This window comes from Camelina sativa, chromosome 15 (genome assembly GCF_030686135.1).
Source record: "Camelina sativa cultivar CO46 ecotype springtype chromosome 15, ASM3068613v1".
Lineage (NCBI taxonomy): Eukaryota > Viridiplantae > Streptophyta > Magnoliopsida > Brassicales > Brassicaceae > Camelina > Camelina sativa.
This window is the reverse complement of record NC_141894.1, coordinates 29178146-29201884: the sequence shown is the minus strand read 5'-3', so window position 1 is coordinate 29201884 and position 23739 is coordinate 29178146. Positions and strand designations below refer to the sequence as shown.

The 23739-nt window shown below is 34.1% G+C and overlaps 6 protein-coding genes and 1 pseudogene across 6 annotated transcripts; 1 reads left to right on the top strand and 6 right to left on the bottom strand.

The window, feature by feature from the left end:
• Nucleotides 1–741: 741 nt before the first annotated feature.
• LOC104747639 (histone H1-like) lies at nucleotides 742–1619 on the bottom strand. The gene is made up of 2 exons (XM_010469307.3): nucleotides 1454–1619; nucleotides 742–1362 (listed from the first exon to the last, which is right to left on the bottom strand). The coding sequence occupies exons 1-2, from the start codon at nucleotides 1550–1552 to the stop codon at nucleotides 943–945; spliced, it is 519 nt and encodes a 172-aa protein (XP_010467609.1). The 5' UTR covers nucleotides 1553–1619; the 3' UTR covers nucleotides 742–942.
• Nucleotides 1620–2573: 954 nt separating this feature from the next.
• On the bottom strand, nucleotides 2574–3622 carry LOC147927297 (uncharacterized). Its single transcript, XM_087487390.1, has 5 exons — nucleotides 3523–3622; nucleotides 3347–3414; nucleotides 2949–3243; nucleotides 2684–2761; nucleotides 2574–2596 (listed from the first exon to the last, which is right to left on the bottom strand). The coding sequence occupies exons 1-5, from the start codon at nucleotides 3620–3622 to the stop codon at nucleotides 2574–2576; spliced, it is 564 nt and encodes a 187-aa protein (XP_087343516.1).
• A 1003-nt stretch (nucleotides 3623–4625) lies between these two features.
• LOC104747638 (peptidyl-prolyl cis-trans isomerase Pin1) lies at nucleotides 4626–6367 on the bottom strand. The gene is made up of 3 exons (XM_010469306.2): nucleotides 6249–6367; nucleotides 5692–6138; nucleotides 4626–5023 (listed from the first exon to the last, which is right to left on the bottom strand). The coding sequence occupies exons 2-3, from the start codon at nucleotides 5924–5926 to the stop codon at nucleotides 4899–4901; spliced, it is 360 nt and encodes a 119-aa protein (XP_010467608.1). The 5' UTR covers nucleotides 5927–6138; nucleotides 6249–6367; the 3' UTR covers nucleotides 4626–4898.
• A 3350-nt stretch (nucleotides 6368–9717) lies between these two features.
• On the bottom strand, nucleotides 9718–10137 carry LOC147927296 (uncharacterized). The gene has a single exon (XM_087487389.1). The coding sequence runs from the start codon at nucleotides 10135–10137 to the stop codon at nucleotides 9718–9720; it is 420 nt and encodes a 139-aa protein (XP_087343515.1).
• Nucleotides 10138–10518: 381 nt separating this feature from the next.
• LOC147927295 (peptide methionine sulfoxide reductase A5 pseudogene) lies at nucleotides 10519–11221 on the bottom strand (annotated as a pseudogene).
• A 1339-nt stretch (nucleotides 11222–12560) lies between these two features.
• LOC147927294 (uncharacterized) lies at nucleotides 12561–13364 on the top strand. Its single transcript, XM_087487388.1, has one exon. The coding sequence runs from the start codon at nucleotides 12561–12563 to the stop codon at nucleotides 13362–13364; it is 804 nt and encodes a 267-aa protein (XP_087343514.1).
• A 5257-nt stretch (nucleotides 13365–18621) lies between these two features.
• On the bottom strand, nucleotides 18622–20736 carry LOC104747637 (peptide methionine sulfoxide reductase A5). Its single transcript, XM_010469305.2, has 4 exons — nucleotides 20162–20736; nucleotides 19486–19598; nucleotides 19247–19391; nucleotides 18622–19136 (listed from the first exon to the last, which is right to left on the bottom strand). Exons 1-4 carry the CDS (start codon nucleotides 20480–20482, stop codon nucleotides 18939–18941), a joined length of 777 nt encoding a protein of 258 aa, XP_010467607.2. The 5' UTR covers nucleotides 20483–20736; the 3' UTR covers nucleotides 18622–18938.
• Nucleotides 20737–23739: the final 3003 nt, after the last annotated feature.

Genomic DNA, 23739 nt, shown 5'->3' with positions numbered 1-23739 from the left:
ATAATGTATGTGGGTCAAAATTACGTTAATTAAGCTTGTATTTTCTTTTTAGTCATTCGGTTCCTAAGCTATATGTACCTAAGCCAAAAATATATTTGTTTCAAAACCAACTTGTGAGTTTTAGTCATTCGGTTCTCTGAAGGTTTTTTCCCTGAAACTTTTGTCCTTGTTCTTGTGAGTTTTGTCCTTGTAGTTAGAGAGCTAAGGTTGAGGACGTGGGAGAAGCTTGTGGTGGTGTGTTTTTCGTCATTAATTGGTCAAAATTTTCCTATTCAAAGGTGAGTGGTCATGCATAACTATGGCTTATCTTATCTAAGCTGAGATTTCTGTTTTTGCGATTATGTGACTTGTTTGATTGTTCCTTTGGCTTTGTGCGCTTCGTGGTCGAAGAAGTTTCTTACAATAAACTTTTTTTTTTGGTTTTTATTTAACGAATTGCAGTTTTTTAAACATGAAATGTGTTATGTCGAAATTCTCAAAACCATGCACGAACCGTCTTCTCTTCCCATGTAACTCAGACCTCTTGATCCTATTTGTGAGAAAAATTGGATCAAAAAATTTTGACTTTGTGAAGAAAAAGATATTGACAACAAAACAAAAAGTACACATAATTTATAGTGATCACCATCAATATGGAAGTTACATCCACTTTAAGTCGCTACGGATTCATGATTTGCAAGCATAACATTTTTGACCATTTTTGGAAAAAAGGTTCTTTGTAATTATGAATGGAACAAGCTAGAAAGAAACTTAGCTCTCAAATTCCAATCCAACCAAAACTATTTGCGAGTATATTACATAGTAGTAGTACTAGTTGTACATCAGAAGACTCTTTAGTTTTTTTACATCCAACCGGAAACAGAGTCAGCCATTTTACAGAGACAACAAAAAAACAAAAACATTATTCTTCATGTTCACACAGTTTCTTCTTCTACTAAGTGATCAAGCGGCGGAAGCTTTCATGACCTTCTTCTTACCAGCTGAAGATTTGATGGACTTAGGCTGTCTCACCTTCTTCGCTTTCCTCTTCTTTTCTTGTTTGTTCACAGACATAGTTTTCTTGGACCTTGTCGAAGAAGACCTAGTCCTAGTCGTCTTCTTCTTCTCTCTTTCCTCTTGCTTCAAATCCTTCTTCTTCTTGTCCTGCTGCCTTGTTGTCATCTTGGTGGTCTCTACGAGCTTGTAAGAGGCTCTGATCTTCACGAGCTTACCTTTAGCGACAGAGTTTTTAAGCTGTAGAGAAAGTGTTTTACGAAAATTCTCTGGAAGTGAGGGCTTGTGTTTCTCCTCTATCTTCTTAGCTATAGCGTAAGGGCTTGATCCGTTCTTCTCTTTCAGAGCCATCAAAGCCTCTTTTATCATCTTTTGTCAGAACAAAACCAAAAAAAACCTAAGTTACACAGATAGAACTCAAAAGAAATAGAGTAATAGAAGTCCAAAAAAACCGACTCACCTGAAAGTATGGAGGATGAGTTGCGGTTTTTGGTTTTGGCGGCTTCTTCTCCGCCGGAGTCTTCTTCGTAGTAGTAGATTTGAGCTTCTCTTCGGCCATTAGAGACGGAAATAAGATAAAGCAGAGGATATTAGTGAATACGTTGTCTCTATCTGTTAAGTTTTTTATATATAGCGCCGAGAAATGTGTGCGTGTGTATTTTGTATTCGTTATGGTTTTGGTCAGCGAATCGATTACGTGTGCATTAATGAAGTCTTGAGCGTACACATGTCCTTTATGTAAAGGCTAGATTCCATGTGTTACATGCGAGAAACACACTTGGAGGCGGTGATCTTTTTTTTTTTTTGTTTGGTCTACAAAGCATTTTGTGAACTGAAGAAGCTATGAGAGTGTGTTTGTTTTCTACTGAATAATACAAATCCAATTTAGAAGCTGCTCTTTTAAGTAAATAATTCAAATATATTGTTAATTCTGTATTACAGTCTCTGGATATAGCAATTTCGAGATTTTCGCCGGAATCTGAATGTTTCTGACTTGTACCCACATGATCTCCAGTCGTACTCAACACAACAAACTGGTTTATATGGTTAAAGTCACATCTTTTCCGGAATCTAATAAAACTGGAACTAGAAGGACTAGACAAGACACAGAGCGGGAGAGCCAAGAACTGTAATAACCTTTTGGATCTGCCAATAATACAAGAGTATTGGTAATCTTTACTCCACTCGAGTTTGGAACAGATTCAGAAGCGGCAACAATGCCATCCTTCAGGCCTTCATTCTGAGCAACAAGAGACAGATCGATCTGATCTTCTGAGCTTTTCTCATGTCCAGCTGAGCTACTAGCCTCCAAATTACTTGCAGGACAAGCTAAAAATCCAGCAGTTACAAAGATAACTATTAGCGGTAGTTGGAGCATAGGAAATGATAATAATGTACACAAGTAACAATCTAGAAATGAAAAGAAGTAACTTCAACCATATATAAACCATCAAACAAAATTTACCTTTTCCTATCGCTTCAGAAAGAAGATTGGTTACCACCTCCTTTCCAACAAGTTCTACTGAACATACAAATAAATTAAAATGTAACTATTGTGAGCAGTTGGAGCTAATGAAGAGTCAGTGATGTAACCAAGTAACATCTGAATATGAAAATCAGTGAATTAAAAAATACAAACAATCAAAATAAATCTACCTATATATTCCTTCTGCTTCAGAAAGAATATTACCTTTGGGATTCTCATGAACACCATCCATAGCTTCTGACGCCGGAGCAGTGGCATTTGTTAAATCCTTTTCAACGTCTACTGGAAAAAAACATTACACATTAAGGGTATCTATCTAGAACAACTGATAACAAATTAAACCACAGTTATAATAACTAAATTTAATTTCTATAGCTACTTTAAGAGTTCCCTCACATAGTTCCAAAAGTAATACACGCAAATAACATGTTCCAAAAGTAGAAAGGAAAAAAAAAAAAACAGAGGTTACCTATGCCGATGGCTTCAACCACTCCTTTGACACTTGTAGCATCTCCAAGAGCGGGTTTCTTTTGAGACTTTTTGTCACCAGCCGAAGTTTTGACTTTCCTCTTTTTGGTCTTTTCCTCAGCGACTTTGGTTATCAGATTCGGATCAGGGTTTGAACAAGGAGCAGTAATAGGCAGCATCTCACCATTCACCTCAACATCAACGAAAAGGTACCAGTCGTCGTTTCTGATGCCTTGGATAGCTTGGCTCAAAATAATCGAGTCTGAAAGGTGGTAAAATTGACCTCCCAAGTTAACCTATAATAAAACAAAAACATGATCCTTCCTTAAGTTGATGTTTTTAGCTTAAACCAAAAAAAAAAAAAAAAAAAAGAAAGACGTGAGTTTTGAACCATTATACCTTCAAGGCAGAGACAGTGATTTTCCCAAAACTAGGGAAGCATTGTTGGTGCTCCATGCTTATTTTTTCTGTGTAAAACACACATGCATGCAGTGAGTTTTCAATACAAAAACAAATTTACAAAAATATGAAAAAGAAAGAAAGAGACACTATAATGATAGAAGAAGAAAACTGACCTTTAAAAGCAGAGACCGTATCGTCTCTGTTCAAAAGAATACCAAAATGTGTATCTTTGTTCGTCGTAATGAAAACACAACTTGAAGTTTCGTTGGCCATAGTGATGATAGTGTATGTGTTTAATTTTTTTTTTTTTTTTTTTTTGAAGAAGAAGAAGAAGAAGATAAGAAGAAGAAATGAGGTTCTCTGTCTCACTAATCTCTGTGGACGGGCATAATATATAGGCAAAGAGTTTGCTGCTTTCTTTACTAGGGAAATCTCAAAGGTCATTTCTCCTTTTCTTTTCTTTTACCCTTATTATTAGTATTATTGGGAAATCCCAAAAGGCCCTATTTTTTGGAAAACGGAAGTCTCCAAATCTAATTTTCTAGTTTTTAAATTTTGAAGGCTGCCTTTATTAATACTACATAATTGTGATTCCTTCTCTCTCTCACAGTCCCAATTAGCATGACGCCATAGCCGCCGCCGATGTTAATAAATACACCGGGCGACAAAACAGTAAATAAATTTATTAAATGACTGATGATTAGGGGGGTTGGTTGATATGTGGCCCATTAAACAATTGACTTAGGCCCAATTTACAAGCCTACAAAATCGACATTGATCCTCAAGAATTAACAAGATGATACTATTACTGTAAACAACATCACAATTGCTATGAGATGGTGGAACTCTGTATTTTGTATTCGTTATGGTTTTGGTCAGCGGATCGATTACGTGTGCATTAATGAAGTCTTGAGCGTACACATGTCCTTTATGTAAAGGCTAGATTCCATGTGTTACATGCGAGAAACACACTTGGAGGCAGTGATCTTTTTTTTTTTTTGTTTGGTCTACAAAGCATTTTGTGAACTGAAGAAGCTATGAGAGTGTGTTTGTTTTCTACTGAATAATACAAATCCAATTTAGAAGCTGCTCTTTTAAGTAAATAATTCAAATATATTGTTAATTCTGTATTACAGTCTCTGGATATAGCAATTATGGTGATGCAGCTAACCCAATGGATTGAACTGGGTTAAAATATAGTTAGAATCAAGGGCTAAAGAGAAAATATTTCTCGATCATGAAGACAACCAAAGACTTCAACCAAAAAGTGTACAAGTAGAAACCAACACAAAATAACTATTGCATAAAGACATCACGAAGAGATTGAAAGATGATGATACAAGTCACACTGTCTATGACAGGACTGTGCTTATGAAGCTTTATGAAAGAAATGAGATACAGTGTCTGGTTTTTTTTATCATATGTTCGTAGACAGATTCAGAATCAAAACCACAATATTCTTCTTCTGGTCAAGAAGACAAGGTAAAAGAAGCTTGGCAACCTTTGATACATTTTATTATTATATCATAATCAGAGATCAGAGATCAGATCAAGCTGTTCTCTTTATGATGTGGACTCCACTGTCTGTGTCGACTATGTCGCTTATATCTCCCACCTTGAGTGCATAAGTTGCTTCCTCAAATGGTTTCTGCATTTGACCTCTACCAAAGGGACCTGAACACACAAGTACACAATCAACATCGAACACTTCAGCATAAGACCAATTATAGACTCATCAAAACAGAAACCCTGTAAGTAGAATTCAGTACAGTTTACAAGCCACCAATTCTAGATTAATCAAGGAAGAAACTTTAGATTCTAAACATCGACGATAACCTAAGCGGACATTAGTGAGATTTATGAGCACCAGTTATATATTTAACAAAGGAATATACTTCAGAATCTAAACCTCTGTGATGATCTAACCAGACAATAGTGAGATTTATAAGTACCAACTATAGATATATTAAGGAAGAAACTTAAAAGCTGGAGGTTATCAGAAGCTAGAGGTTAGTAAGACTCTGTAGCACCAACTCTAAATTCCAAACATAGTGATGATTGAGCAGACTCTAGTAAGATTGATGAGAACTAAAATTTCATCAAGGAGGAGATTTCAGATTATAAACATTGACAATGTATTCCAAGCAGACTACTATATGCTCAAACTCACTTCTCCTATCACTATCTCAATTTGAACTTAGTATTACTTCGTTCTACAAGACTATCCAGATCAATTACATCTCCTAAAATCTAAATTGCCACAGGATCATCCGACTCTCAAGTGCAATCACTCGTAAACCTAAACTCTGCGTTCATGTATAGATTAGGGATAAGAAACGAACCGAGATCGCCGCCACGTTTAGCTGAGCTACAGTCAGAAACACGAGTCGCAACTTCTTCGAAATTAGCCTTGCCGGAGACAATATCTTCACGGATCGATTTGAGCTGCTCGACGGCGGCTTCTCTAGTAATAGTCATAATAATCTTACCTTCCGGATCCTTCCACGACGCCTTCCTACGAGATCCCTGATGCTTAATCAGAATATGCGACGCCTTGACTTGATCCCTCGACGACATCTTGCTCTTCTTCCGATGCTTGCTGTGGTGGTGATGATCGTCTTTCTTCTCCTTCGTCGATCGATCTGTGGAGGAGACCGGATCGTTCTTCCGTTTCCGATCTGAATCTATCTTCGTTAACTTCGTGCGGCTCTCTTCTCTTCTCTCTCTTTCACTTCACTATTTTTGCTTTACCCTAATAATAAAAGTGACGTTTGCTGCGATGGTGGGGGCTGGGACGCGTTTTTTTATATCACACAACACAAAAATAAATATCCTAATTTCATATCGAGTAGTAAAATAATTACAGTAATTAAAAAAAAAAAGAAGTAATTTATATTACCTCGATTAGGTGAATCAATCCAAGTATCAAGGTACCAATATCGTTTCCTTCCTCGAACCCTGATGAGACTGAACTCGATTGAGTCACACCCCGTGTTGTACAACTTTGGTGGGTTAGATATGGTGACATATTTTCTATTAATTATTATTTAATCTTTGGAACATACTACAAACGAACTATCCGGTTTAATATGGTTTATAATCAGATAAGATTTGCTTGATTGTTTGGTTTATAATAATATATAATCTCAATTCAGCGAGTTTTTTTTTTTTTTTTTGGTTACAAAATTTTACGTTTGCTTGATTGTTTGGTGGTAGCCATGGGATTGTGTTTTTGGCACATTGTTTCGTAATGTAAGTCTCTATTTAACTTTCTTTTTATTTCGAGGTTGGTTGAATCACAATAGGCGATTTTTACAATCCAAAAGTGAACGACAAAGTAAATACAAAAAGTTTAGTACTAACACATGATAAAATAAAATAAATTGAAAGAGTATAGAATTTGGTGAATCAGTGAAAAGGTTATGTTAATTAAGAAAACATGGATTATTATAAAAGAAAACATGGATTTTTAAAAAGAAGTAATTTATATTACTTCGATTCGGTGATTTGTGTGTTAGCCACACGTACACACAATCACAATTCACAATCGAAGGATCAACGTACCAATACCGTTCCTCGAACCGAGGTGATACTAACACTCCCGTGTTATACCACTTTGGTGGGTTAGAACTGGTGACATATTGTCTATTTAATTACTAATATTTAATCTTTTGAACATAAAACAAAATATCCTTTTTTAATATGGTTTATAATCAGATAAGATTTGATAATTGAAAATTTGTTAAAAATATCTTTTTGATATATCTTTTTTCAAAAATATCCTATTTTTAGTTATTTTCGTTTTTGACCTCCTTTAATTTTTAATGACCATTTTACCTTTACATAAAAAAATTTAATCAATAAAATGAAAATAAAATTTTCCCGCCAAAAAAATTTACAACGTTTAAACGATTTAAATTTATTTATAAGACTTTAAAAGGTTTTTATATGATTTCTAAAAGCCTTATAAAAACTTTGTAAATGCCTTAAAAAAAAATCCTTTAAAACCTTTTAAAAATATTTTTAAACTCTTTTAAAAATTTTGTAAAAGCGTTTACAAGGTTTTTATATGGTTCTTATTTCAAAAAAATTTTGGCGGGAATTTTTTTTGATTTGGGTGACTGTACATTCTTGCTGTCACTCAAATAAAGGATAATTTGGTCATTTTATACATAAAGAGGAGTAGTTTTGAAAATGGTTAACATGGAAGAGTATTTAAATAGAGGCATAGAAAAGAGGTATTTTTGTGAATGCTTACAAGAAAATAAAAGGCATACTCAATAGATATTTGGGTTCACTTTCTCGGGATACATTTTTTTGTTCAACTCCTCTCTCATAACCACCAATAAAAAGATGTCATATAATATTATTTTTTAAAAATAAATCTAAATTAAAATCATAAAACAAAACAAATTAAAAAAAAAAATATGTAAACTTTTTATTAAATATGTTTAAATATCGATTTGAATTTATATAAGAGGGTTATGATTTCAACTTTTAATTAAACAAAATTATATATCGATTTGGGTTTATAATTGAAGTTTTAGGGTTTAAATTTTAAAATTAAACAAGATTATAGGTCGGTTTAGGTATATAAATGATGATTTAGGTTTACAATTAAACGAGATTATGAATCTGTTTGGGTTTACAATTAAACAAGATTATGTGTCGGTTTGGGATTACAAAAGAGAATTAGGGTTTAGATTTTTTGATATTAAACGAGTTTGTATGTCGGTTTGAGTTTACAAATGATAACTAGGATTTAGTTTTTATAATATTAAACAAGTTTATATGTCGATTTAGGTTTACAAAGGATAAGTAGGGTTAAAATTTTATAATTAAACTAAATTATGTGTCTGTTTGGGTTAAACAAAATTTATATTTTTAATGACTTTCGTTTCAGTATATTCATTTCTTTGATTTTTACATTTTATTAAAATATAATATGACATAAATATTTATTTGTTTAATGATTTTGTTTTTTTTTCTAATTTATTTTGTTTTATTCTTTGAAGTAAATATTTTGTTTGTATTTAGTATTACTTGACATTTTTTCATTGCTTTACGAAAGAAAAGGTGAATAATTGGGTTCACCCCTACTATTGTTCCTGAAGAATATTGGCCCCTCTTTCATAGAAACAAGACAAACCACTGAATAATCACCACTCAAGGACAAGGTGAAGGGGCAACAGTAAGTATAACACCCGCGAACCAACTTTGTAGTTTCGAGATGAGTGTCGACCGACACGATTTGTAACATCTGTGAATCAACTTTGTGGTTTCAGGATGGGTGTCGATCGACACCATAGAGGTGTCGGTCGACACCATCAATTGTTTGGTTCGGCTGGTTTTGTATTAAATCATCGAATCAAAGTGGTTGGGTTTGGGAAGTCTTAAACCGTGTTATTTAAGTGGAAAGTTGACGTGAGGGTTCATCAGCCGCTCATTTGTCAAATTCAGAGAGAGATAAAAGAGAGAAAAGTTTCCATGTGAGTTTTTGGAGAGTTTAGTGCTTTTTCTTGAGAGATCTTTCTTGCGCAGTGGTGATTCGAGGCTATGAACATGGGAGAGTCTTGCTGTGGTGTTGGATTCGTCATTTTTGTTCAAAAATTTTCTTTCAAAAAGGTGAGTGCATACCATGACTTATCTAAGCTTGAGATTCTCTGATTTTGTGTTCCATGAGTTGTTTGAGTGATTCCCTTGAATATTTGTGTGCTTTTTGTGTCTTATGTGCCTTTGTTTCACTCCTAGGAATGCCTTGGACACCTGTGAGGTGTTTGGAGGCAGAACTCGGAGCTGGAGATCGAAGGAGATCGAGGACGGCACGAGGTTGTCACCATGTAGAGGTGTTGGTCGACATCAGGTGGTCAATGTAGGCTGACACCATCTCAGCAGGCAGCTAATGTTTTGTTTTCCTTGTGTATTATATGGTTTGTTGTTGTTTGTTGATTGTTAATTGTAGCATGTGGAGTCTCAATTGCTTGTGTGTATAGCCCAGTAGATGGGAAGATTGCCACACTAAGTATTTGTGATAATACTCATGCGTCTCAATTGTTGTTTGTAGTGTAGGTAAAGGTAAAGTGTGATCGTGGAATCAAGGCGATGAAGAGGAGGATATTCTAGTAGCTCGTTTGAGAGGTAAAGTGTGGTCTAGACTCTGTTAAAGTTTCAATGTGGTATAGACTCTGTTAGGTTGCTGGAGTCGGGTCATTAGAATGATATTAGGATGCTGGTTATTTGCTTTATGACATTTTTTTTTTTTGAATATAATGTTAAATTAGATTCAAATGAAAATTGCATTTTTACATCAAGTGCATCGTTTGTTTGGAAAAAAGATTTAAAAGCTTTGGCCTTAGAACCAAAGAAGTTTAGGAAAGTGATCGAGAAGCAAGCAAGAGTAGGAGTCCGTCAGTGTATCTTCCATCTCCAATGAGCTGTATGGCTAGGAGTTGATTCCGTATCTGCCGATCAATGCAAAGAATTAGCTGATTTGGTGTTTGCTGAGGTGCACCATGACGGCGATCATTCCGCTCCCGCCAAATAGTATAAACCAAAACCTGCAAAGTGTAGCAAGCAAGGAAGCTTTCTACATGGTGGTTGCCAAGATTAGAGATGTAATAAATGGTGGAAGACCAGTCCGTGAAGAAATGAGCCTTGTAGATGTTGACAGCCACATCCTTCCAAAGCTCAGCCGAGGAAGCACAAGTGAAGAAAAGGTGGTCTCTAGTTTCGATGGCGTTATGGCAGAGGACACATGTTGGATCCACACCACTGCACCATTGCAGCATCCTGTCCCCAGTGGAGAGTCGGTTCTGCACAGCAAGCCAAACAATGAAAGAGAATTTTGGAGTGGCATTTCTGGTTATTGGTTAATGAATTCATTGGTTTATTGGTTATTATTCTATTAGAGTATTTGTTGGATAGTTGCTGTTTAATGTTTGGTATTTCCGTAGTCTATATTGAATGTTGTTAGGTTATTAGTGAGTATGAGATCATTAGATATTTTATTATTTTATTTTTAAACAAATTAGGTCGGTTCGTTTCAGTGAGACATAAAGATTGTTGTGATAACTAGACAACCAATATCCTTGGCCAAAAGAATGAACCAAAACTTACATATGTGATTATCGACCAAAAAGAACATGTAGATCTCTCTCAAGGCTTATATATTAGATGTCTCTCAACACGGGCCAACCTTTTCTAATGGTCTCATTAACTGTATAGTCTATCTGTTTTTGGATTCTACTGGGGAGAGAGCTCGGCTGCATAACAGTTTAGTTTTGTGGCTAGAGTTGATCTCTCAAGCTCTTCTTTTGTGGTGTTTCCTATCAGATGGATAAGAAATGGATGTTGTTTAAGCTCGAACTTCTGCAAATAAAAAATTCAAGTGAACATATTGATATGGCTTTCCTCAAACTTTTATCCTTTAACTTGGATTAAAAGCTAACAATATGTAGAGAGACTTAAAGTTGAACCATGTGATCAGGCTCTGTTTGATAAAACGTTCCTAGCTGTTGAATTTGAGTAGTGACGATACTGCTTCTTGATTTAAGTTGCTCCCTTTCTTTGCTAGTAGAAGCCATTCTCTACTCTTATGTAGAATTAGTGAAAATACACGATCTGTTCATAAAGATTCTAATGTTTTAGATTTAGGGCCAAACAAATTCAAGATCACCAAACAGCAAGTGTGGAGATTTATTTCATCTTTTACATGTATTGATTACCCATATCAGGACCTTGTCCAAACACTTGTTTGGAATCATGACTAGACCAGAATACATTTAAAAGGTGACGATAGCCAATTATCCTCAGATCAGATTCAAGCTGAAGACAATTATAGAGCGACAACAACACAAATTTAGAGATCTTCATAATATTTTTATGATCCTTCTCGCTTGGTTTCCAATCCGGCTGTCAGAGAGTTGGGCATTCCGAGGTTTGTAATGGGTCTGTGGGTCGTCGGAGAGGGACCTTTGATGGAAACCGGAATCTTCTGTCTTTGTTTTCCAATCCTTTTTGTCGCAAAACCATGAACTTTGATTCCGTCGGAACTAGTGCTCTGGCTCTTTGCTTATGGTCACATATATCTTTAGATTTTGAGCTTCATAGTTTCAGCAGGTTTCAAGCTTTTTTCATTTTCCGGCATGTTTTCCATTCTTTTTGTTTTGTAACTGGATCTTCGATGTATTTTTTTCTTGGCCCAACCTATTAAGTAATGAATAAAATTTAGTTTTTGTAAAAAAAAAAAATTGTGTAAGAGAATCAAACTTAATGTAGTTTAGAATTTGATCTTAATATTCAAATATTATGTTTCATGAATGTATGATGTTACATGTAATATTTTTAATTTTATGATATAATCCCCTATATATTAATAGAGAAGCATTTTGTTGAAAATGCTGATGTGTTGTCGCCAGAGCGATTTGGAGATTTAATTGCAATTAAGCATCTCAAGATAAACATATTTACAAAAATAAGTCTTTTGATTCATTAAATGTGCCATTAAAATATACTAGATTCAGACCCGCACATACGTGCGGGGTTGATTTTAGAAACTAAATTTGCTAACATGTTTATAATATATTACATATATATGAAGTATGTTTGTAAATGTATCTTTTAAGAAATATGTTATCAACCAACACATCAAAAAAAAAACTTTTTTCTCTCAGACACGGTTATCAAGACACTCTCCGCAACCAAGCTACCCGGCGCCGGTGAGGCCTTCGGCCGCCGGCGTTGGGACAAAATCGATCAATCTCTCCCCCAGTTTTTCTCTGCTTTCTCTAGTGTAGCTCTGTTTAAATTTTTTCCCCAATTTGTTATATTTTTTAACCCTTCCCAAACCCTAACAAAACCTATCTCTAATCACACCAGCGAAAACTGTCTGTGTCCGCCGATCTGCTACTCACCGGAGAGAACCTCTTCACAAAGCTCAGACACCAACCGTACTCTCTCCTCACCGTGGTTATTTCAAGCGGAACTAGGATTCTCCCCAGTGGACCTAGGTTCTATCGCCGACCCAAACCGAGGTCACCGGCTGTTCCCGCCGATCTTTCAATCACCGGAGTTGCGCTTTGCAGCACAAAACCCTCCATTAGTCTCGGGAAGCCGCCACATCTATGTTTCATCTTGGCAATCGGGTTCAAAGTTAGGATTTTCCCCAGTGGACCTAACTACCAATGGCGACTTTTACCACGGATACCACACGATGCCGCTGCTCTCTCACTCACCGGAGAAGTCTCCTGCACCGCAGACCTCGCTGCAGCTCTCGGACGGCGACCTTCCTCGATATCCTGTGCGGCGCTTCCTGCTGAAACTAGGGTTATCCCTAGTGGACCTAGTTTTCAGCTTAGGCCCATTAAGCCAAAAAAGCCCTGAGGTCATCAAATCTTCTCAAACGGACATCAATAGTATCTCTCAGCCCAACTCCTCACCGCATATGAATCGCCATTGTCTTGAACTGATATGTTTCCCGATAACTGATGGTCGAAGACTCCATCGGCGAAAGGTAACACCAGCTCTGCTTTGGCTACTCATACATCCTATACAGAACCTGGCTTTAGATGTTTTTAGGGGCTTGTGGTTTGAGGAAAATTCAATATGGTTTCCTAGTTCATGTATCACGATCTGTTCTAGCACTAGTGATAAACTTGGCTCTGATTTTATGCTCATTGACGAGTATCACTTAAGCTGGTCACCTGATGATTTAAAGCATCCTTTTCGTCCCACTCCTACCACTCGGATCCAAGACCATCTAATGTTTAGTGCGAATCATCGATATGATCCAATCCTTATGCTTTGTTTGGTAAAGCAACATTGTCCTGACTACAAAACCATAGTCTACCAACCGTTCGCTAAGAACACCTTTTCAACGTCATTAAGTCTAGATTTGACTATGACAAGTTTGTCTACCTTTGAGCTACTCATGGAAGACCTCTCAACAAACCTTGATCTCACATGGGGCAACCTGCTATCTAGCTTTTGCTCTAAAGCCTCTTGGACTCTTTGTTGATCTATTTTATCTTACTTTGTTTGGTATTGGGGAATGCCTCTTTTGTTGTATGGTTTAAACTTTGGATTCTTGAATCCTTTTCCTTGTATTTCGTTTAGAAATGAATGAAATCAAGTGTTTGACAAAAAAAAAAAAAAATATATGTTATCAACATTCAATATCTGAACTCTACCAATTTTGTATTTGATTTGCTTTTAATATGGTTTAGACAAAAGAATGATCGGATTTGTTTCTGTTATCAATAAAAATAATTACGTTAAAAAAATAGTAAGAGAAAGGTGGTATGTTAGTTTGAGACAGTAAATGAGTCAAGTACCTTTTTATTTTCGACAACAAATATATTAGATAAGCTTAAATGAGCCTAGAAGGAGAATCGTTTACAAAACTAATAAAATGGGGTTGAGTACGAACTTGTCATATCAAACGATCCACAAGCATATTAGCATTCCTAGAAATCAAGGTCAAAGAGAAACTTGAAAATTCTTCCATGTCCACCTTGATGTCGTTGAGATAGGCTGAGAAGGCTGACCAGTATGAAAGGGAAGACATCATCTGTAGAGTTTGCTACAAACAGATAAAGAATATGTAAAAGATTCAAAAATGCATGTATGTAAGGAGCTTTATTGGTAGATATATTTATTTGATATATCATTTATAACATAATCTTTATATTGGTTTGCTTTCATCAACTTGTTATCGCTCCACCATAAATTTTAGATCGACATGATACCTAACTCAGATCGAGTGTGATCAGGGTTAGTGATCAACAAGATTTATGTTAAACTTGATAATCTAGACAGATGTATGTATAATATTTACATATAAGAAATATATTGTGGGAAGACTATAAATTATGGTTAGATTATATATGAAATTTTTAATAAATGTTTTTAAAATTGAAAAAAAAACAATAGAAATTCAATTTCGTTTTTAGTTTTTTTTTTTCCATTTGTTTTAGTCTGAATTAATGAGTAGCCTCGTTTTATTGTGTTTGATGAAAACCTAATATATTAAATGATGATTTATTTTTACAGAATAATATTAAATTAGATGGTCATGTTTAAAAAATATACTACCAAAATTAAATATGGTTGCATATTTACAATATCAATCTAAATAACTTCATTTGTTATGGAAACTTTAAAAACAGCTTTCTTAAATATCGGCTAGTTATCAAGTTGTTGTTTTAATTTTGATTAGTTTGTAAACAAATATCCACTTGTTTATTTGACCAGGATCCAATGGGTTACAATATTACTTTTTTGCACTTTTTCTTCATTCAAAAATATTCTACCCTCTAGTCAAATATAAAAGAGAAACTATTAATTTACAATTTCAAACCAGTTTTATAAAATATATTAATAAACAATTTCTCTTTCATACCATACATATATAACTTACACTATGTGTGGATAGATGCATAAATCTACTATAAGATTACATGTGTTTTTTCATCTATATAAATCTTAACAGAGTAAAACTAATCACAACTAAAGTATATTTTTCATATCAAAGATTAAAGTCCCTTGAATGTACTACTCCCTGTATGACCTTGCATGCTTTCGTCCACACCATTTGTTCTGCAGTGTCAACTATAAATCATTTTTAAACGTATGCAAGTTCAAAAATCTGCTTAGACTAAATATATATTATTTACTTGAGAGTTGTGTGTCAGCACTAATATTATATTTTATTATACCATCTAATTTAGAGCCTATATAATACATGAACTTAATTTATTATTGGTTTAGTGCCTTACCTCTTCATTTGCTAATAATAACTTAATTATTGTATTTTTTTAAAACTTAATTATTGTATTTTCTGCTTTTTTTTTCTATATACTCAAGATGTGATTGGGTTAATATGTGTGGACGAAGATCTAAAACAAATCAATAAGTTATGTGAGAAAAATACCATAAAAAAAATATTTCAATTTTAGTGGAACTACAAAAACGTCAGAAAAAATATTTTAATAGAACTACAGAAATGAATCTGAGTAATCAGTTTGTCAAACATTATTTATACAAAAACAAATAAGCTGTCACAGTTTAGGTTTATAGGAAAAAAATTGTTATTAAAAATATTTTTTTCTTAATAGTTATGGTTCATAAAATTACTCCGAAAATTTTGGTTAGCAGTTTAGATAAATAAGATAACAATTCCTAATTTTAAAAATACATTTAGAGCTATGATCAATGCAATTCGATAAAGTAAAAATGTTTGTTATACTTGGTATACATTTTAAGAAACGATTTATTTGTTTTATAAATAACATATTGTTGACTGTTTTGATTTTGTATTAATCTAGTTTCTTTAGTATACGGGATCTAAATTTTGTCTAAAAAAATAAAAGTATATGGGATCTGAATTTGAAATCCGATCCGAACCCGATCAAAAAAACCCGATCCGAATCCGTATCCGAAATTGTAAAATACCCGAACGGGTTCTAAATCTCTAAATCCGAAAACCCGAACCCGAACCCGATCCGAACCGAAATCCGAACGGGTATCCGAATATATCCATATTATTAATATTTAGTAGTAATATATTAGTAATATTTATAATTTTAATAATAAAAGTGTCCAAAATATTCAGATTTTTAGATATTTTCGATAATTTGAAGTATTTAAACTGTTTATTAGTAAACTTGGGTTAAAAATACTCTAAATTTTCAGATATACTGCATATTATTGAATAATTTAGACTAAATTAGATACTAAAATTTTGAGTTTTGTGAACTTCGGGTACTCCGAATCCGAACCCGAAATACCCGAACAAAACCCGATCCAAACCCGAAGTCTAGAAATACCCGAACGGGTCCTATACATCAAAATCCGAAAACCCGAAACCGATCCGAATCCGATCCGAACCCGAACGGGTACCCGAATGTCTAGGCCTAGTATACGGGATCTAAATTTTGTCCAAAAAAATAAAAGTATATGGGATCTGAATTTGAAATTCATTTTAATTATTTATAATATTTATAATTTTCATATTAATTAGTTTTGTTTTTAGTTAATTGTATTAAACTGATTTTTTTATTTCCGTAATTATCTCACAGTATAAAAACAAATCAAATAAGTGTACTTGTATATAATTTCGAATTTAAACTTTCATTGTTATGTAAGCAACATTAAACAACTTCCTAAAATGTTGAGTAATTAAAATGTCGATTACCTTAATTATTCAAACTGATGCTCCCTCTGTTCTAGTTTAACTATCGTTTAAGGTTTTTGCACATAAATTAAGGAAACTATTAAATTTTATGTTTTACCCTTCATTAATATATTTTATAATTTTTTCGTTGGTTGAAACTTTAAAACAGCAGGGATAAGATTGAAATATTCATCAAACATCTGCATTGAAAAACTAAAACGACAACTAATATGAAACAAAAATTAAATCCTAGAACGACAACTAAATTAGAATGGAGGGAGTATGATTTTTTTATGCTGCATTATTAGGAAACTTACTATTTTGTATATGTTTGGATACACATTTATTTCCAATCATGTGGGTAGATTTGTTTAGATTTAGTGGCATCTACACCAAAATATCGTGTTACCATATTTGTTTAGTTTCGTTTTTAATGTGTTAAAATCAATTAATATTTGTTTGACTACTATACTAAAATATCAATTAATGTTTGTTGGTTCCGATTCTTTTTGGCTCATATCTATTTGGCTCCACAGTTTCCTTATTTCAGTTTGAGTGGCATTTCATTGTAATAATCTCTAACCCTATGTCTTTTTGTTAAAAATGCTTCCCTTTTAATAGTATAGATAAGGAAATATTTATTTCATTATTATTTACATAAATGTGTCATTAGAATATATAAGGTAATGTTTTTTTCTATTAGTTTTTCAAAATGAAAGACTTCACCAACTATTAAAAAAAAGAAAATGTAGTTAATAATTTAATTATCATTTTCATAACATATTTAATTATTTAAAGTAAAATACATTTCATAAACTATTAAAAAAGTATTAATCAATTTAATTTTTTGAAATACAAAACTTATTCTCTGATTTTAAAATATTTGATGACTATTCAATTACTCCCTCTATTTCACAATAAGTGTAATTTTTACACATTTCAAAAAAATTAAGAAAATATTAAAATATACATATATGCCCTTATTTAATAAATATTTAATGGGTTAATTTAGTCATATATTAAGGATAAAACTAGAAAATCTAGTGAAAAAGATGCATTGAAAATATAAAATAGTGCATTGGAAATGTAAAATGACACTCTTTGTGAAACAAAAATAAAATTCTAAAATGACATTCTTTATGAAACAAATGGAGTATATATTAAAAATTAATTATTACAATAATGTTAAAAATAAATAACATTATGACAATAATTAACATTATTTTCCACATTTCACAGGTGAAATATATTTTTACACTAAATAATTAAATGTAAATTTAAATAAAATAAAAATTATGTGTAAAATTATTATTATTACACCTTAAATTTCAAATAATAATTTTACTTGTAATAATTTTATTTGAGTCAATTTACATATAGTGCATGTTGTTACCTAGTATAATTGATTTGCCATGTTTCATGGAGACAAAAACAGAAAACATATGAGGGAAAGACCATGTGAGTATGTGACATAAACGTAATACATCAAATGGTAGCAAATTTAGAGTGTATTTGCTTTATATTTTTATATTATCCAAATTAAAAATAAAATTATTATAGTAATTGAAGCCTTATTTATTTATTTTTTAAAATAACTAATGTTTACACACCACATGAATTCATATGTATTTAAACAAAAGTCTATGTAAAAAATGAATTCAATCAGTTTAATATATATATTTAGTTACATAGTATTATATAATTTATAATTTATTATATTTATTTAAAGTTGCGTGAGACTTTTCCTAGTTCCATAATAATTTAGGAGAAAGGAATTAATTTTACCAAATCAAATTTGTTGATCACCATATGGAAATCTTAAAAACAAATTTTAAAAAGAAGTAATTTATATTACCTCAATTCGGGTGAGTTAAGCCGCAACGAAGGATCAAGGTTGTACGAATTCCTCGAACCCTCGTTAAACTCACACAAGTGTCATCCTGTGTTGAGCCATTTTGATGAGTAGGAATCGGTGATATTTTGACTACATAAACGATATTTAATCTTTTGAACATAAAATAAAATATCCGGTCTAATCCGGTTACGACGAGATATTGATTGATTAACACATAAGCTGATCATCAAGATTTCAATACCATAATGATACAATGAAAGTCTAAGATTAATCCATAAATGAACTTCGTTATCACCCATAAATGAATGGGTGCTTACAAGAAAACGAAAAGCATACTGTGAAAGATGAGAGATCAGAAAGAAACAAGAAAAAAAACACTGAACAATCAATCACCACTCAAAGGACAAGGTCAAGGTGCAAGAGTAGGACTAGGAAATACACATTGTTGCGATAACTGATAACTATACGACCAATTTCCTGGCCAAAAGAATGAACCAAAACTTACATCTGTGATTATCAATCGTATCCAAGAACACGAAGATCTCTCTCAAGGCTTATATATATTAGATGTCTCTCAACACGGGCCAACCTTTTCTAATGATCTCATTAACTCTAGAGTCTATCTGTTTTTGGATTCTAGGCGGGCAGAGCTCGGCTGCATAACCGTTTAATTTTGTGGCTAGAGCTGATCTCTCCAGCTCTTCTTCCGCCATGTTTCCTATTAGCTGGATAAGAAATGGATGTTGTTTAAGCTCGAACTTCTGCAAAAAAATACAAAATTCAAGTGAACATGTGGATTTTCACAATCGTTAATCCTATAACAACTGGATTAACAGCTAACAACAAGAAGTAGAGAGACATAAAGTTGAACCTGGTGATCAGGCTCTGCTCGATAAAACGTTCCTAGCTGTTGAATTTGAGTAGTGACGATACTGCTTCTTGATTTAAGTTGCTCCCTTTCTTTGCTAGTAGAAGCCAGTCTCAACTCTTCTGTAGAATTAGTGAAAATACACGATCTGTTCATAAAGATTCCAATGTTTTAGTTATTTAGGCCAAACAAACTCAAGTTTACCAAACAGCTAGTCTGTGGAGCTTTACTTCCTCTTTTACCTGTATTGATTACCCACATCAGGACCTTGTCCAAAAACTTGTCTGGAATCATGACTAGACCAAAACACATCTAAGAGCTGACGATAGCCAATTATCCTCGGATCGTATTCAACCTGAAGACAGTTATAGAGCAAGAGCAACACAAATCTAGAGAATCAGTAACTTAAAAACCAGCTCACAAGGATTATTTTTAAACAGAGCAGATGAACATAGACAATTTAGGTTAACCTCAATCACATATACGCTGAGATCACACATTACCAAAGCTCAGCAAAACAAAAGCTAAATCATATTCAACAAAAGAAGAGAGGCAACAGATCAATTTAGTTTAACTTCGATCACACTTTACAAAACAAGCTAAATCAGCTACAGAATCTACCAATCAGGCTATTAAGATAGAACATTGCGGATCTCAAGCAATTTTCCAATCGTCGTCTGCACAAATTTCTCAATCCAATCGAATACGATTAAGTAGAGCAAATCAAATCGAACAACATAGGCACTACATCAGCAGCTCTCAAACCACAGATTCAGTATATCGAAACCAAATCCGAATAATATGATGGAAGAGGCAACAAGATCAATGATAAAGATAAAGTTCAATTCAAAGCCGGCGGCAATGGGAATAACGAAGTAAACATTGGATCAATCCTCAAATCGAGAAAACGAAACAAACCTGTACGGACTCGGCGTGATCACCCAAGTTCCTATACTCAGGATTCGGTTTCGTTCCGCCGGCGTAACCGGAGGTTGTTCGTACGACGCCATTGATACAACCAAAAGCCGCCTCCGATCTCCAGAAGCTACCAAGAGCGAAAACCGCAGATTTCAAAGGACGATCGGGAGAATCAACGACAGTATCCGAGATCTGATTCGGAATCCTGATGCAAATAGCTTTATCGAGCAGAGAGATGCAAAACAAGAAGAAGAAGAAGAAGAAGAAGAGATTCGTATAAGGAATGAAGCAGCAACGGTTCATCTTATGTGATAAAGCCATTACAGTTTACTTCTTAGCTGCTGCTCCGAACCAGGGAACCACGAATCTCCCTCCTCCATATGAACAACCTTGAGTCGCTCAAAAGTCACACCTCCAATCAATAATGGCAAGTTTAACTCATTGAAATCTTCGAGTCCCTCTGTCTCGTCTAGAAGCTTTGCCAAGTTAAAAAAAAAAAAGAGGTAATTTATTTTACCTCAATTCGGTTACCACCGAAAGCATGATTCTCAGTGATAGACTAAAGTTTTAAACCTTGTTACGAATACGATACCAATTGATTCTTCGAACCCCGGTGAGACTCACTAGTCATGCTGAGTCACTACCGCTTTACTGGGCCGGAATTGGTAACAATTTATTTAATTAATTACTACTTAAAACCTTTCTAACATATAACTGGTTTAAACACACAACTTAATTCCGGGTTTAGTCCCGGTTCTTTGTTCAACATTTCTAAATCGACCGTCACATATGTTAATGACAAGATGACATCAAGATGGTGAACACAGGAGTCGACGAAAAGGGGAAAGGAAGAGGATAGATGGAATTTGCAACACTTCCTTCGTCTCCCCTAATTTTTTGAGTTCGCAACGTTCCTTGATGCGGTTGGCACAAGCTTGATTAAGAATTGAGTTGTCGTCATCGCTATGATCTCTATTTTGATATTGTCTCTGTACTTGGTCTCATGCTCAGAATAATCATGCCTATTCTCCTCCTCTCGTTTTCTGCATGATATGCATGGTTCATACTTACAAGATATCATGTTTGCGTCTAAATCGATTTGTAATTTTCTCTAGTCTCTACAGTTCCGTAAAATTATTATAATCAACATGACTGTTTTTCAAAACATTATCTGAAAAAGAGGGATAAATAAATAGTTGGTTACGACTAGGGCCGAAACCCGTAAAGCCTGCATATGTTTGAGTCCGGCCCGCCCCAGCCCAAAATATTTCCGAGCCTATATTTCAAAGCCCGAGCCCGGCCCTAACAGGGCTACAGGGTTTTTCGGGCTTATCTTACCGATCAAAAATTCAAACTTATAAGCCTAAAAAAACAGTGTTTGAAGGTGCACTATAAAACAAATCAATCAAAAATTTAATAACTCATCTATATTCACTACAACCAACTTAATTTAATAGAAAAGGTTTAAAACTAAATAAAATTTTAATACTTTAAGCAAATAAACTAATATATAATTCATATAAAATATCATTAATAAAAATCTTAAAGTATTAAGTATGGCTATTAAGTAAATATGAAAACTATGATTAGAGTTTAAAACTTCATTTACAATAAATTGTTAATCAAATATTGCAATCAAACAAAAATATTAACAAAAATGTAAAAATATATTTATTAGAGGGCTTTTCGGGCTGGCCCGAGCCCGGTCAGGCTAAGCCCGAAAAACCCTACAGCCCAAACGGGCTGAGCCCGAAAGGCCCGATTTTTTCTGGACATATATTTTTAAACCCGAGCCCGATATTTTTCAGGGCTGGGCCGGGCCAGCCCGCGGGCTTTAGCCCTAATTGACATGCCTAGTTACGACAAAGCATTGGTGAGTGGAACGCATCCAACAATGGCAATGTCTTTAATCTTCTTCTTTTAATATCAGGTTTCGCAGATAACATCATGGTCCTAGTTTGAAAACTAAACAGTAATTAAAATTTAATAAAGAGGTAATTTGGATTACCTCAATTTGTCCACCACCCAAGAGGCATGATTCTCTGTGGTAGACTTCCCCGGAACCTGGACTATTGCGTCAGGTTCAAAGCCAGGGTTGGAACCAACCATGTGCCTATCATGCTCCCAAAGAGGGTTCATCTTCAACCATGTGCCTATCATGCTTCCAACGAGGGTCAGTGGAAGCGAGAGAGAGAACATAATTCTCCGTCTCTTTTAACGGGGTATCAATATCATTCTTCGAACCGTGGTGGGACTCCAATATCATGCTGAGTCATCACCACTTTGCTGGCTGAGGATTGGTGACCTTTTCTCTCTTTAATGACTACTTAATTCTTTAGCCTTTTAAGACCACAACTTAATCCCCGGTTTAATACGGTCCAGCTGTAAAGATTTCGATAACCAGAAAATTGTTAGGTTCATGTGCTAGGATTTTTTTTTGTTATTTTTATACTTTACTTGATAAGGATCCGCCTGTTGTGCGGGTTTAAAATTTTGTAAATAAAATAAAATTTAATAAAAATATATTAAAATTTTGTTGTACATTATTTATACATTTTTTTTACTATACTGATTATATCCATATATAAATCTTTTATAAATGTTACCACTAAAAATGTATTTTTTACACCTAGGTATATTGTATGCCATGTTTTAAAAATCGCTAGGCGTTAGTCGGGCGGTGAGGGAGGGCCTAGCGATTAATCGAAAAATTGGATTTAAATCGGGGACTAGTTTTAGAGCTTTTATCTATATATAAGTATAATAGATTAAAATTCGACATTGTTTCAAAGTTTTAAACCCAGTCCAGTGGTTTGCGTCTTCCTCTACGGCCACCTTGTCTCCGCGACCGGCGCTTAGGCGGTCTCCGCGACCGCGTTTTGAAACAGGGATTGTATGTTACAAATCTATTATTTACTACCACCTAAAAAATGTCTACATGAACAAATTAAGCCAACTATTATATGTCTCTTTACTTTCACTTTTACATAGTTTCTTTAATCACTAAAATTGTTAGCTAAAAAATATTTTGAATAAAAAATAAATTACATCACAATAGTGTATGACTAACCATAAAGAGAACCTCGGTTCTGCTCTGTTCCCTTATGGAGAGAACCTTGCGTCCAACCTCATCCACCAAGGAGAGAACCTTCGCTCCGCATTCCTCCCTTGAGGAGATAACCTTGCGTCCAACCTGTCCCACCTTTTCCCCTTGGGGAGATAAACTTGCGTCCAACCTCCTCCACCATAGAGAGAATCTCAGCTCTGCCTTCCTCCTGTGTGGAGAGAACATGTTCACGTTTTTAGTTATCTCAAAGTGGCTTGTTCCAACAACCAATGAAACTAAATACCCTTTTCTAACGTCACAAAATCTTTTGATAGTAACTAATGTTAAATTTCTCAATATATTCATAGAAGTTTCTTTGACACACCATGATGTAGTCTCTATCTTCAAGCTCCTATGGATCTATCAACAACAATTTATGTTTTCCAATCTATCTATGTTTTTTGTAGGCTTGTGTTTGATTAGTCTATTTTATCCAACCATTAGGTTGATGACCTTCTCCTCTTTATCTCCT